General features: G+C 36.4%; 2 protein-coding genes and 1 pseudogene across 3 annotated transcripts in view; 1 reads left to right on the top strand and 2 right to left on the bottom strand.

Moving 5' to 3' along the window:
• The first annotated feature begins 2,399 nt into the window (after positions 1–2,399).
• LOC104798727 lies at positions 2,400–3,738 on the top strand (annotated as a pseudogene).
• Positions 3,739–6,106: 2,368 nt separating this feature from the next.
• LOC104798728 (thaumatin-like protein) lies at positions 6,107–7,707 on the bottom strand. The gene is made up of 3 exons (XM_010520914.1): positions 7,539–7,707; positions 6,701–7,025; positions 6,107–6,615 (listed from the first exon to the last, which is right to left on the bottom strand). Exons 1-3 carry the CDS (start codon positions 7,594–7,596, stop codon positions 6,267–6,269), a joined length of 732 nt encoding a protein of 243 aa, XP_010519216.1. The 5' UTR covers positions 7,597–7,707; the 3' UTR covers positions 6,107–6,266.
• A 2,738-nt stretch (positions 7,708–10,445) lies between these two features.
• LOC104798729 (phosphoethanolamine N-methyltransferase 3) overlaps positions 10,446–14,258 on the bottom strand; it is a 7,438-nt gene continuing 3,625 nt past the window's right edge. For both annotated transcript variants that reach the window (XM_010520916.1, XM_010520917.2), the window contains exons 3-12: positions 13,782–13,919; positions 13,563–13,700; positions 12,864–13,007; positions 12,681–12,791; positions 12,444–12,585; positions 12,026–12,306; positions 11,763–11,924; positions 11,273–11,326; positions 11,110–11,184; positions 10,446–10,706 (exon numbers count right to left, since the gene is read on the bottom strand). In XM_010520916.1, the coding sequence (XP_010519218.1) occupies positions 10,581–10,706; positions 11,110–11,184; positions 11,273–11,326; positions 11,763–11,924; positions 12,026–12,306; positions 12,444–12,585; positions 12,681–12,791; positions 12,864–13,007; positions 13,563–13,700; positions 13,782–13,919 (1,371 nt within the window). In that variant the 3' untranslated portion in view covers positions 10,446–10,580. The remainder of the gene's footprint in view (positions 10,707–11,109; positions 11,185–11,272; positions 11,327–11,762; positions 11,925–12,025; positions 12,307–12,443; positions 12,586–12,680; positions 12,792–12,863; positions 13,008–13,562; positions 13,701–13,781; positions 13,920–14,258) is intronic.

Below are 14,258 nucleotides of genomic sequence, written 5' to 3' on the forward strand. Positions count from 1 at the left end.
TGTGACGAGTGTGATATATGTGACCAATATGACCTGTGTGACTAGTGTGACCAAAATTAAATTTTAAACGGTGTGACCAATATGACGTACCTTTGTTTTGTTGTCAATCTGTTCCATTATCGTTCCGAACATTTATTTAAAATTAGATATGCGCCTCTTGCATATTCTTGGACAGATTTGCTTTGCATGTGTCCCATTTTCAATGAAGACCACATGATTCACTTTAAAATCATAAAACTCAAACCCAAAAACACAAAGTTTATGCATCGAACCAATCTCTTGTATTAATAAACTTACCTTCAGTTCTTGTCATTTGTTCTGTCTTCGGCCGATTCACGAAGAAGATATGAGGTCGTCGGTGAAGATATGTTCAATGAAAAAACTATTTTTCGTTTGTTTTTCTATGTATAGAAATGAAATGAGAGGAGAAAAAATGGAAGAGTTGAGAGAAAGATAAGAGTGGAGAGAGAAAGTTAAGAAAGAAATGGAGAGTTATCAAAGTCTGAGAGCGAGAGAGAAAAGTTCAAAATGACTAAGTAAGTGGGGGGAATAAAATAATATTTTGATATTGTTTTATGGTGTGTTACGTTGTTTTTCTGGTAGGGTTAATTATGTCTTTTGCTTGGATTAAAAAAGCGCATCTGGTTTGCGCCTAAGGCGCAGAGGCGCACGAGCGCAGAGGAAATTGCATCAGGTTATAAAAATAAGGCACTCAATAGAAGGCGGCAGAGAAGCGCGCTTTATGTCATGTGAAGCATGAAGCGTGACGCGTCGCTTTTTTGGTAGCAATTAAAGAGATTAAAGAGTGTTGAATAATATTAAAGTATTTCCTCGTAAATCTGTAAAAAGACACTGAATAAAACAAAAAAAATTCGGTCAATTTGTCATAATAGATATTGACTAAAATTAATTGTTATATAATATATATATAGTAGCTATTGCTTCACGTCGTGAACATATGCTCTTTTTTCTGTTTCGCGTTAAAAAAGAAAGACAAACACTTCTTTTCTCAATTGCTAGAGTTTTGTAGACAAGTGGTTCATTTCTTTCTCCATTGCTTGACAGGTATGTAGTGTAGATTTTATTTTCTATTTTTCATATAATAAAATATGTTCACATATAATAATTATGTACACCACCGAGAATAGATTTTCTATTCAAATTATTTGCTGATGGAGTGTGTGGATTTTTTAAAAATCGTGTAATGCCTCGTATATATGTTCAAGTTTGTTTATATAAATCTTTTAATAATTATATTTTCTTTTTATTTTTTAGTGTTTCTAGTAATGGATTCGGGAAACAGTTCGGGAAAAGATATCACAAATATTTCTGACCCAGCGCGAAAGTATGGTACTCCAGATCCTAGTAATCGAAATAAATTTTTATGAAATTTCTGTCAAAAAGTTACTAAAGGAGGAGTTTATCGGTTGAAGCAACATTTAGTTGGAGGATTTAGAAATGTGATCAAATGTTCTCGTTGTCCCGAGCATGTGAAAATAGAAATATCAGATTTTATGAAGAAAAAAGCATCTTTAAAGATTGAAAGTCAAATGATACCTCGTGAATTTGAATTGGTTGGTGACTTGGATGGGGAAGAAGAGAGAGTTTTTGTCAACAAAAAACAAAGAACAAAGGGGCTAATGGATATGTTTGTCAATCCTAAAGCTGATCCGAAGAAAGATGGGAATGAAGTCTATAAAGCCATTGACAAGAAGCTCAGGGAGAAAACTTGCAGGTCAATAGCAAGATTTTTTTACGATAATGGAATTCCGTTCAATGCAGCTACCAGCCCATGTTATGGAGAAATTGTTGGACAATACGGTCCAGGGTTGAAACCACCATCCATGTATGAATTAAGAGTTCCACTTCTTGTTCAAGAAGTAAGTGATACGGAGGTATATTTGAATGAGCACAAGAAGGAGTGGGCACAAAAGGGTTTCTCAATTTTATCGAACGGGTGGCGTGATTCGATTGCTAATAAGGATATCGTGAACTTTCTTGTTAACTCTCCAAAAGGTTCGGCTTTCCTTAAATCAATTGATGTCTCAGAAATTGTAAAAGATGCCAATTTATTATATCATTTGCTTGATGAGATTGTCGAGGAGGCGAAGAAAATGTGATCCAAGTGGTGACAGACAATACTTCTAATTATGTCGACAGGTAAACATTTTTTTTATTTTTTAGTGTTTATTTGTCTAAACATTTTTAATAATATTTTTTGTTAACTTGTAGTAAAATTGCTTGAAGCAAAACGATCACATATTTTTTGGACTCCGTGTGCAGCGCATTGCATCAATCTCATGTTGGAAGATATCGGAAAAATTCCAAAGATAAAAAATGCAATAAAGAAGTGCATGCACATGAATGGCTATATATATAATCATGTTCCTCTTGTGAACATGATGAGGCGATTTACAGGTCAATGAAATTTGCATAGACCCGCAATCACCAGGTTTGCTACATCATTCATCACTCTTTTGCACTACCACAAACAAAAAAATAATTTGAGGAAAATGATTACTTCACAAGAATGGAATGAATCCAAGTGATCAAAGGAAACGGGAGGTAGAAGATTGGCAACATATCTTTTGCAAAAGAGTTTTTGGAGGGATGTGCTTTATACTCTTAAGTTGACAAGACCTCATTCATCACTCTTTCTCAGGATTGTTGACGGAGAGAAAAAACCACCGATGGGTTATATTTATGCAGCCATGGATAGAGCTAAAGAGACAGTTGTTTCGAGTTTTAGATTGAAAGAGGGGAATGCCAACTTCATCGACCTTTGCATGTAGCCGGTTATTTTCTAAACCCAAGTCTCCATTATGATAATCCAGACACAACTTGTGAAGAAGTTATGAAGGGTGTCTACGAGTGTATTTCCAGATTGTCGCATTCTTTCGATACGGAAAATCTAATAATAAAAGAATTAGCAGAATATAGATCTGCAAATGGTCTATTTGGTTTACCGACAACCATTAGACTAAGGAATACACAATCTCCAGGTATCAAATTTTAAAATTTAAGATATATATTATATTACTTGTGTTATATTAGGAATTACTAACATTTTTTTTTACATTTTTATAGCGGATTGGTGGATTTCTTTTGGATCTTCTACTCTCCATCTCCAAAAGTTTGCTACAAAGATCCTTAGTCTCACTTGCAGTGCCACTGGTTGTGAAAGAAATTGGAGCGTTTTTCAACAAGTAAGTAATATCTAACATTCTTTTTATTTGTATTAAATTAAATTATGTATTTTTAATATGTTTTAAATTTGATTTTCAGATTCACACAAAGAAGAGGAATAAGTTAGAATAAAGTCGATTAAATGACTTGGTTTATGTCAAATATAATCGAGATTTGAAACGACGACACAACATGAATGACACCAATGATCCTATTATGTTGGAACATATTGATGAAAGTAATGAATGGCTAATTGGTAGAATGGAAGGTAGCTCAGATGAAGACAATGATTTTGTGTTTAGTGGTGATGATGGCCTCACGTGGGGTCAAGTTGGTAGAGTTGCTGGAGCCCATGATCCTAGTTATCATACTAGAGGATCAACAAGTGCAAAAAATAGTACTACTTCTTCCTCGTCAATTCATAAAGGAAAGGGTATTGCTTATTCCGATGAGCAGGAAGAAGATATCGGGGAAGACAAAGATTATGAAGATGATGGAGAATACGAAGATGTCGATTTTGATTAAATGTTTCACAAATGAATATTTACATTTTCTCTTTGTTTATTTTACTTGGACTTATTTTAGATAATTTGATAATTGAATTTTATATTTACAGTATATTTAAAATTTATTCTTGCTAATTTTTTATTTACGCGCCTCGCATACGTGAGGCGTGCGCCTTCGCCTTGCGCCTCGCATACATGAGGCGTGCGCCTTCGCCTTGCGCCTCGCGCCTCGGTTTTTTAGATCTTTTGCGCCTTGAGCCGCCTCGCGCTTTTTTAAACCAAGGTCTTTTGTTCCTTTTTTTAAAAAAAACTAAGGGTTTTGAAGGATAGTCCGTGAAATCTTTGTAGCAAAATAAGGGTACTTTTGCTATTTTGCCAACTTTTCATTTGTTTTTCTATGTATAGAAATGAAATGAGAGGGGAAAAATGGAAGAGTTGAGAGAAAGATAAGAGTGGAGAGAGAAAGTTAAGAAAGAAATGGAGAGTTATCAAAGTCTGAGAGCGAGAGAAAAGAGTTCAAAATGACTAAGCAAGTGGGGAGAATAAAATAATATTTTGATATTGTTTTATGGTGTGTCACCTCGTTTTTCTGATAGAGTTAATTATGTCTTTTGTTTCTTTTTTAAAAAAAAAACTAAGGGTTTTGAAGGATAATCCGTTGAAGTCTTTGTAGCAAAGTAAATGTACTTTTGCTATTTTGCCAACTTGATATCACCATATGTGAGTCCGTTTTTTAATCTCTTGACTCTTTTTTTAATATATAAATGAAATTATAATGATCTAAATCTGATGTAATAAATCGGTTGGTCGTTATTTATATTTAAAAAAAACTTAGCTTACCAATATCAAACTATGTAATTTTATGTTTATAACTTAAGTTTTAACTGGTAAAATTCATTAACATAAGACTGCAAACCGAAGATTTTAATCCAAAGATAATAGAGAATAAAGACAACCATAATTAAACAATCCATAAAAGAAATTGATGGTTTTTATACTTTAGAAAAATTCGAAATATAACATTTATATTTTTTATTGATATATTGATATGAATGCCTTACTTTTTCAATCATATGATTTGGGTGTTTGTTATATATATATATACACACATATATCAGTATCTTTGAATCGTTAAAAAATGATTCTAAATTCTCTATCATATTGTTATCGTGGGACCGATGATTAATTAAGACCAACATGAGATGTGATTGATGATCATAGAGATTATCATGCACATTGGATGCAAATTACGATTATGAGTGCTCGTTCGTAACGAGTGATTGGATGATCCGTATGAGATTATCATATGGACATGACTTGAATCTTATGTATCGTTTCGTTCTTGGATTTCAGATTTAAAAAAAAAGGTTGGGGGATATCACCCTAACCCTAATGCACACTTTCTGAGCTCTTTGACAGTACTAAAACACCAGAGAAACAATGATCATGGTATTCTAGTTTTCGGGATTCGACCCCAAGGTTTGAAAACTCTTTTTCTCTATATAGATCTTAGCATATCAGTTTCAAAAGTCTTTGAAATCCTTTTTGTTGGAGTGGTACATGTAGAGGAATTGTACTTTCAATTCTAGGTGATTTAAACAGACCTTGGATCTATTTCTACTTCAAGCTCCTCTAGGAACGAAGTAAATTCCGTTTCTAACATGACGGTTTTCTTTTAGGTTTTGTTTTTCTTTCCGCTGCTGCGTGAAAACACAACTACTCTACAAGTATCCGTAGTTGCGGGAAAGATTTCGAACACATCAGAACGGAAGTGATTTGCTAGGATATATGAAGTAAATAGTCTCAAAATATCGAGATTAAATCGCGGGAGGTAGAACACAAGAATAATGATTTCTCTTGATTTCTATGACGTGCCTCTGAGTTCTATAGATCTTATATGTCTGGACGGTGACACTAAATAAGTCTAAACCCCTAAAATTCAAAAAAAAAAAATATCTGAGATTTGAATCGGTTCAGTCCAAATCTGGACTGGTCCGATTCAAGTTCTCGCATGTCGCTTTATGGGCCGGATCAGTGTGAGCTCGGCTTGGACCTGAACCGGTCCGATCCAGAGTGTGGTCGAGCCTAAACCGATGGTTTAGCTTATTCTTCTGCTATTTCGATAATTTTTTGAGATTCCATGTTAATTGTTATATACATTAATCATAAAACTATTTATTTCAATCTCGTTCTGCCCATCTCGTCTGCAAATCCAAGCACCGATTCTATTCCACAAGTTCAAACTCTTACTGCGAATCACATAAAATGAGTCCTCCCCTCGATGAATCCTACACAGAAATCCCGTATTTCGCCATCGATCAATCGTTTCTCATTCTGCATAAAACCCAGAAGAAAAGGAATCAAGACAGATGCTTTCAGGGTATCTTTTTCTTGCCTATGATCACTTCAAAGGATGAATTTGGAAGAGGAACTCTGCCACTGTGTTAACTAATTAGGAACAAGAAACAATGATAAAACCAGAAAGAGCATCCAAAGCGTTAAGAGATCAAAGATAAATAAATCCGAGCAGATGAAATAATCTCGTACAAACCAAGATTTCACACTAATTAAGGATCAATGGGCATGGTGGGGACAAAAGGTGACCAAATAATTGGCCTTGGAACAAGTAGCAATGCTTGTGGGGTCATCATACGCGTAGGAATAAGCCTTTGGACAAGCAGCTTTGAAGATCTTTGAGTAAGCAGTGGGTCTGCAAGACTGTGGGTTACCGAAAGAGCCGGTGCAACAATACCGAGGGGAGTTGAAGGCGGAGCACGCACTCTTACAGGCTACTACCTGTTTCCCGTTCCTTGACCGGACTTGTAAACCGACCGGACACATCCGGTTTAGGTCGCTCACGCAACCGGCGTAGCTGCATTGTCCCGACCCTTTCACCGGTTGGATCGACATCGCCAGGTTGTACCTTCACCAAGATCTATGGCGTCAGATCTTTAGACCAGACGTCAGGAAAGTATATTGGAAAAGATTGTGAGAAGAAATGTGTGTACCCATCGACGAGGCTGACGTCATAGAAGTCCTTGTCGTTACCGAGGGTGATCTCGGCAAGAGTCGCCGGAGGAGCACCGCCGAGGCCGTTGCAGAGGAGGGAACCACCGCAGTCGCCGGTGGCGCAGCGGCCGCGTCCCGACCGGTCGAAGGCGCAGCCATGGCGGCCCCAGAAACGTCCGGACCAAAGCGAGGGGAGTTGGAGAGTGAAGGCTTTGTTGGGAAGGAGCTTGAATCCGCCACCGGCGATGAGCTTTTGGCCTGCGCTTGGTTGGATCCCTGGCCAAACTGGGTGTGCACACTTGTTGTACATTGTCACGGTTGTTGCTGTCAAAGATGAAAGACCCAATTGAAAAAAAATGTTTCTTTTTTCTGTGTTGGGTTTTGGAACCTGTGATTTTTTAAATCCGAAATGTACAGAGATGTATAGGGAACGTGTGCGTGTATGAGTGTGAGAGAGATATTTCCGGAGAAACTCTGCATTCCGTCGATGTTTCCCGGAAAATCTCTTAACAAAGTGTACCTTTTCCCGGAAAAATCGGTTCCTAGAAAATGCAGTTGCATTGTAATACCAAAATATAAGATCCAAGTTGCGGTCTTTATTTAAACCCAGATTAGGGATTTGCATATAAGTTCATCGTTATTCCTGCACTTCACGCAAATCTACATTTTCCCGGAAAACTGAAGTTTCCGCGAAAATCTGGGTGATGTATGTGTCACAATGCAGTCTACCATTAGAAGATCCCAAGTTGAGTTTTTGCCCTAAAACCAGATTAGGCATTGCCATAAAACGCAAATGAGATACGAATCGAAAACAGAACAGTAATTAATGAAGAATACCTGAAGCTTGGAAGAGAAGAAGAGTAAAGGCGAGGCAGAAGAGCGAGGTGGAAGCCATTAATGGAGTGTGAGTGAAGTGAAAGAAGAAGAGAGTGGAAATCTCAGTGTTGATGGATTCTGCTGCCGTTGCAAATTCCTTTATAGACCCCGAAACTTTTTTTTTTTTTTGGAAAAGAGATGTTTGCATCTTTTTTCAACGTTAAGTTTTATAACGGCGATGAGAGCAAGAATAATCTTTTTCGGTCATTTTTTTTTCAATTATTTATATTTCATCCAAAAATAAGAATATATATAATTACATTTAAATGAAATTCGATTTAAATGTCCTAATTAGGCTCTTAATTGGTATTCCAATGATAACTTTGAATTCATTCACGAGGAAAATACATTTAATCATCTTACTAGATATGTCATAACTTTATAAAAGTATAAATCACTTTCTAGGATCCATATAAGTTTTGCTTTAAATATTTCACCTGTAATTCTTACATGAGTTACTAGCACATTCACATCTACCATATATATATATTGAACGTACGAAATTTTAATGACCAATGCATTGAACTGAAAATGACTATTAAAAAGATGAGATTTGGGGAAGGTAATAATGACAAAGCTGCCCCATTTATCGAGGCTGTCAGAAACCCTAAGTGGGTGATAGCTTGCCCTTTTTGTCTTTGTAATCCTTCGGTTAAAATAAATTCTACTCATTTTGTTATTTTTGTAATTTAGAAATACCTTTTGATAGTAACAATTACATTTGAAATGATACACGAAATCCGAGATGGAGATTAATAACAGAGACAACTTAAAAATCCTAAACAGCTTTTAAAGTTTTTTTAGACGTTAAATATTTATGGGAAAATCCCAAAAAAGTATCCAAATTTTTTAATTTTTCAAAAAAAAATTTAACTATGTTTTTTAAAAATAAAACTTTAACTATTTTTTGTGTTAGAAAAAAATATAAAATTTATTATTTTTAAACCTAAATACTGACATAAATTTGATCGAGTTATATACGTTATCATCCACATCATCATAGACACTATACAGTTCGATCAAATAACAAATTGATATATATGATATTAGAATAATACATCATCGTTTGGAGTTTAAAAAAGATAATAATTATAAAGTTTGAGTTTTATTTGGTAAAAAATAGAGTTAAGATTTTTTATAGAAAATTTGAAAAGTTTGGGTATTGTTTCAAATTTTTCCAATATTTATCACACCAAACTTAGTACATTTTGCATCGTTAGCATTTTCTCAAAACCTCATAATTTTACACAAATTTTTAAATTAACATTAAATTATATTAAAATTTAAAATTTACCACAATTCGTTACCAAATTTAAATTAACAACGAAATATTCCGCAATGTGTTACACCAGTCAACAACGTTAAAATTTAGCCATTTCATAATTAAGACGTTGATGTACATGCATACTTATACATTCATATATACATATATATACACACACAATTATATATATACGTATATATATATATACACAGTGATCGATCTAGACAAAAGTATGAAAGAGAACAATAATTTTATAAATATGATTTTACAGAAATAAATTTTATTTTTATGGATAAGATTTTTATCTATAATTTTATAAAATTTATAAAAAATTAATATGTTTTAATTTATGACCTCACCCCATGAATCCATCTATACACGTGTGTGTATATATATATATATACATATTTTTATGTATATGTATAAATTTATACACAGCCATCAGATCCTTCTCATTCTGATGCGTTCGATTTATCTATGTACCCTTTATCCAAAAGCTTGTAAGGAAACGCCCTTGTCCGTATCTCTCGCACCGGTGATCATTAATGTCATGATAGTTTCAACGTTTTGTAACAATACTGCGTCGTTACATTTACAATCGAAATAATCGGTTTTCTAATCATATGTGATCATTAAAAATCGCAACCTTTACGGGCGATTGCATATGACTCAGTCACCACCATAATTATTAATTTTATTTTACGCGAAGCGCATCGAGGAAGAGAATCAAACAAGAACGTATGCTGCGTACTGTCGACCTCTTCTCTCTGTGGTGGTGCTGCCTCTGTGGTCGACATTTATAATGGGTCCCACATGCAAGAGATTCTCCTCCATTGGAATGCTTGTGTTCTTTTCTTTTCCCTAGGAATGCTTGTCGTTTTTCTTGCGTTTACCTATTCCAATTAATATTGTCATGTTTAATTAAAGCCGCAACTACTAAATTCGTATCAGCACCAAAGCCTCGTTCAAGTAGATGCAACAAAACTAGAAATCTGGATCAGATTTGAAATTGATTTTTTCCGTATATCTCACGGGTAACTGGATAATAGAGTTACATTTATGTTTTTATTATTTAATTGTATTTATCTTTAAATCTGTTTTATATCAAAATTACTAATATGCCGTATAATCAATATAAATAACGAAATTTAAGTGATGTGCGGAGAATTTCTCGGATGCGCGAGATTTTTCGGACCTGTCCGGAGTTTCTCGTAGCTGTGCAAACGTAACGAACAACAGCATAGTCAGAAAAACTTTGTGCAGATCCGAGAAACTGCTCGTGGTCGTGGACATATGTTGGTTTCTGCGTTCCTAAGCATTCTGTCGAAGCATGGAGCTGCATAGATACGAGTTTGAATACTCGGTATCCGACTCCAACAGCAGATACACAGATCACGAATATCCAGAGTTATTCTTAGAAAATCTGCGGGGACGAAACCGAGATAGGCTACCCCATAAGGTCCAAGTGTCCGCCTACATCCACCCGTACGTACAAGTGATGAAATCTTTGCGTTAACATTGTTTTGAAAAACTTAATTTTATACAGGTGGGGCCTAATGGCTCTTTCCTGTATATGCACGTATAGTGCATGCACACCATACCAATGTGGAGAATTTTTCAAGTAATATGCTGATAAATCATCGTCAGGTCCAACACTTGGGATTCTTACCAAACGTGAGGATTAAGACAAGTGCAAAATAACACTATTTATTCAAAGCAGAACAAAGAGGGTCACTCAATCAGACATGAGGGCCGTTGGAGCTGAGCTTTCTTTTATTGGCGATGAACAAACCCCACCTCTGCTCTCCGCTCGAGCTCCTCATCAGCTTCGCCTTCCACCCACCCACTATCTCCTCGTAATCTTCCTGCGTTTTACAATACCATACAAAACTATCGTCTTTTCGGGTTGATTAAGAAGAGAGAGAGAGAGAGAGAGAGAGAGAGAGAGAGAGAGAGAGAGAGAGAGAGAAAAGAGAGAGACAGGGAGAAAGAACTTTGGAGAAGTCTAGGATGAATTCTTCCTTTTCCTTCTCGACGGCGTCCAATTCCCGTTTCAGGACTTGCATGAACTGAATTTATCACACAACCAATGGTTTAGGTTATAATTCGCAAGGAAAGGAGGGCTCATCAGAGTTTAAAGCATTTAAAAAAACATACCTGATCGGTTCGGTCCTCTGCAGTTACCTCGTCAAATCCAGCATCCTTGAGCATCTGCATATGTAAGTTGGGCAATGTTACCATAGACACTAGAGCACAGGGAGAACGAACTTTGGAGAAGTCTAGGATGAATTCTTCCTTTTCCTTCTCGACGGCGTCCAATTCCCGTTTCAGGACTTGCATGAACTGAATTTATCACACAACCAATGGTTTAGGTTATAATTCGCAAGGAAAGGAGGGCTCATCAGAGTTTAAAGCATTTAAAAAAACATACCTGATCGGTTCGGTCCTCTGCAGTTACCTCGTCAAATCCAGCATCCTTGAGCATCTGCATATGTAAGTTGGGCAATGTTACCATAGACACTAGAGCTGACCAACTGGGTTATTAATTAACACATAATGTATTTGAATCGAATTTGATATAAAAACGGAATGAGTAAAATTTCTCTAAAAACAAATACAAACATAAAAACCCGATTTTGTTTTTTAAGAACGAGTAATTTTATCAATAAAAACCGAAACAAAAAAACTAAGATAACCGAAACCCTAAGTGACCACCATTAATAGAAACCCGAAAGTTCCTATTTAAGAATTACTGTTCTTACTGTTACGGAGAACGGCGAACCCCAATTGTATTATATGAGGTGCGTTCTCCTCCCCTTTGTGATCAAATATCGTGGTGATCATTTCTTTCATTAACCATCCAGGAATTTCGAGAGATTTTTTAGGATGGGAAATACAGAGGGTTCTTCCGCGTGTATTACCTGACCGTAGGCTTGTATATCGTGAAGATCGTATCCTCGTTGCTCGATGTACTCTGCAAAATCTGGAGATGGAGCTTTTGGACTTCTGCAGTAATCGGAAATAAGCACCTTGCCTCCCGGCTTCAACCATTTGTAGAATGTCCTGAATAACGCCGGCTTGTCCTGTGATTACAAAGTGTTAATGATAACAAAAACGGCATTTGCGGAGCCAAAATTTAGGTTCTTTTCGTTTTTGTTTATGTAAGAATCTATTCGAGATTTACTTGGATGTGGAGAATGGTGTCTCGGCTGTAAATAACATCGAATGTGTTAACTGGGTATGACTTCTTGGTGCAATCAGCCACTTCGAACTCCACAGAGCATTTGAGCCCGATGGCACGTTCAAGCGCGAACGATATCATGTTGATGGATAGATCAATTCCCACAACGTCGACGTCAAAGTTCTCTGCCATGTAGAAATCCCCTCCTCCGATTCCGCACCCGACATCTAGAACTTTCTGGCCAGGCTTCAAATCCAGCTTGCCCACAAATTCCTTTGTTGTCTCTGTAACCAACGCCCAATTGAAAAAAAAACAATGACATATAAGGAAAAGGAAAATAAGTCAATCAATTTTATCAATAAAAGTGACAGAAAATGATAACGACCAATAGATGATGTAGTTAAGGAAAAAGAGCACAGACCAATTCCCCCAGTGCTCACGTAACCTTGTCCAAAGACACGCTCGTAGCGTAGGATGCCACTAGATTTATACTGGACGTTATCCAAGAAGCGTTGGAAACCCCGATCATTATCCGAACTGACTTTTTGCCATATCCAGCAAATCTGGTATTTGTAAAAAAAAAATGACCGTATCAGTGAACAAGTTCAAACAGAGGCACAAAAAGATAGCTCAAAACTTCAAACGAGGCGCTTTTTACCTGGTTCTGGTTCTTCTTGTTTCTCACATAGGCTCCAATGCATTTACAACTAACTAAAGAGAGCTCGAAAGAATTTCCAGCCTCATCGTGCATATGGCATTCTTTGAAAACCTGCAGATTAATCATATGTCTGAACAGAATGTCTACAAACCAAGAACAAAGGAATAGATAACTACAACATACCTTAGTGTAAGATCTGGGTTCACGGTAGTGAGTTGGATTGTACTTCCTTTTGCTGTCACCCGACTGATGGAAGCATGACTCTCTAAAGAAAACATATCCGCCGACCTTCAACCATTGTAGCATCCTTCTTGCCAGATCTTCCACCTGCAGTCAACAAAAGGACAAAAGAAAAAGTTCATTAGCTTCATTGAAGGTTAAAGGGACTATCAGAACCAGTCTGTATTCTAAGAAATGACACCATCAAAGTGAGTAAAACACAAAGCTAAACAACAGGTGTATGGTAACTCAGGCAGAAAGGCAGAAAGGCAGAAAGGCAGAAAAATCTATGCAGCATTTGTCCTCAAAGAATCCAATATTACAACACACATCGACACCTGTGACAAAATTTTGATTGCAGATGAGAGATTTTACAAAGCAGCATCTCCGAAATGTTTTGTTGTCAGTACTAATTAAAGCATACGGATAAAATTATGGTGAGATTCTGGCCATTTTGTGATTTATATGCACTGTGCCAAAGGTCTCGATTACAATCTGATGATAAAAAATAGCATTGTATGAAACTTAACTTTATCGTAACGCTCCCATAGATCTCAAATACAGCGAGCTAAAATTTTTAACTTCATTGAAACACTTCATGCTGCGACCTATAGTCTTAGGCTATTACAAATTGGTTATGAGTGTAAGAAATAAAAACTTTACCTCTTTATCAGAGAGATACATCAGTAGCCAGTTCGAGAATATTAGGTCCACAGACTCATCTGAAAACTTCAGCTCCGGGGATGTCACGTCAGCACACATAAATTTTACGTTCTTGTGGTGCCCATTGATGTTTTCATTCTGTAAACATGAACTTGTGAGAAAACTAGGAGAACAAATACCACACCGAACTAGAAACAACAAGAGTTGAGGCGATCCGACCTTCTTGATAACACTGTCAATAAAGTCGACAGCGATAACTTGGCCAGCCTTGAGAGCAAATTCACCAGTGAAACGACCAATGCCAGCTCCAAACTCTAAGACTGACTTCCCCTCGTACGGAGGAAGGATTGAAAGTATCTGCATGTGCAAAGGTAATTTACACCTTAGAAGCTTTCATTCGTGAAACAAGCAAGAATATGGTGAACAATATCTTTTAATCTATCATAGCTTTAAATAACATCGCCTAGCAGGCGAAACAATTTCTAAGAAATCGAGCAAGGACGATGTTTGAATTCTCTCAACCAATTTGGACATGATCTTTACGGTACCACAACTCTGATTCTTAATTTTCATTTGCAAATAGACTGTGTTTTGCTTGTCATGAATCTCCATGCCAAGATAATATTTGAGAATCATATTAATCTGAATGGAAGGGAACGACTTCAGATTCGGTAGGATGTACCTCAGGACGCTCTT

Source organism: Tarenaya hassleriana, unplaced genomic scaffold (genome assembly GCF_000463585.1).
Source record: "Tarenaya hassleriana unplaced genomic scaffold, ASM46358v1 Cleome57, whole genome shotgun sequence".
Classification (NCBI taxonomy): domain Eukaryota; kingdom Viridiplantae; phylum Streptophyta; class Magnoliopsida; order Brassicales; family Cleomaceae; genus Tarenaya; species Tarenaya hassleriana.

Coding starts and splice junctions, on each gene's coding strand:
- LOC104798728 (XM_010520914.1), bottom strand. CDS start 7,596: ATGGCTTCCACCTCGCTCTTCTGCCTCGCCTTTACTCTTCTTCTCTTC. Junction 7,026..7,538: donor TCTTCTCTTCCAAGCTTCAG/GTATTCTTCATT, acceptor CATCTTTGACAG/CAACAACCGTGACAATGTAC. Junction 6,616..6,700: donor GACGTCAGCCTCGTCGATGG/GTACACACATTT, acceptor ATCTTGGTGAAG/GTACAACCTGGCGATGTCGA.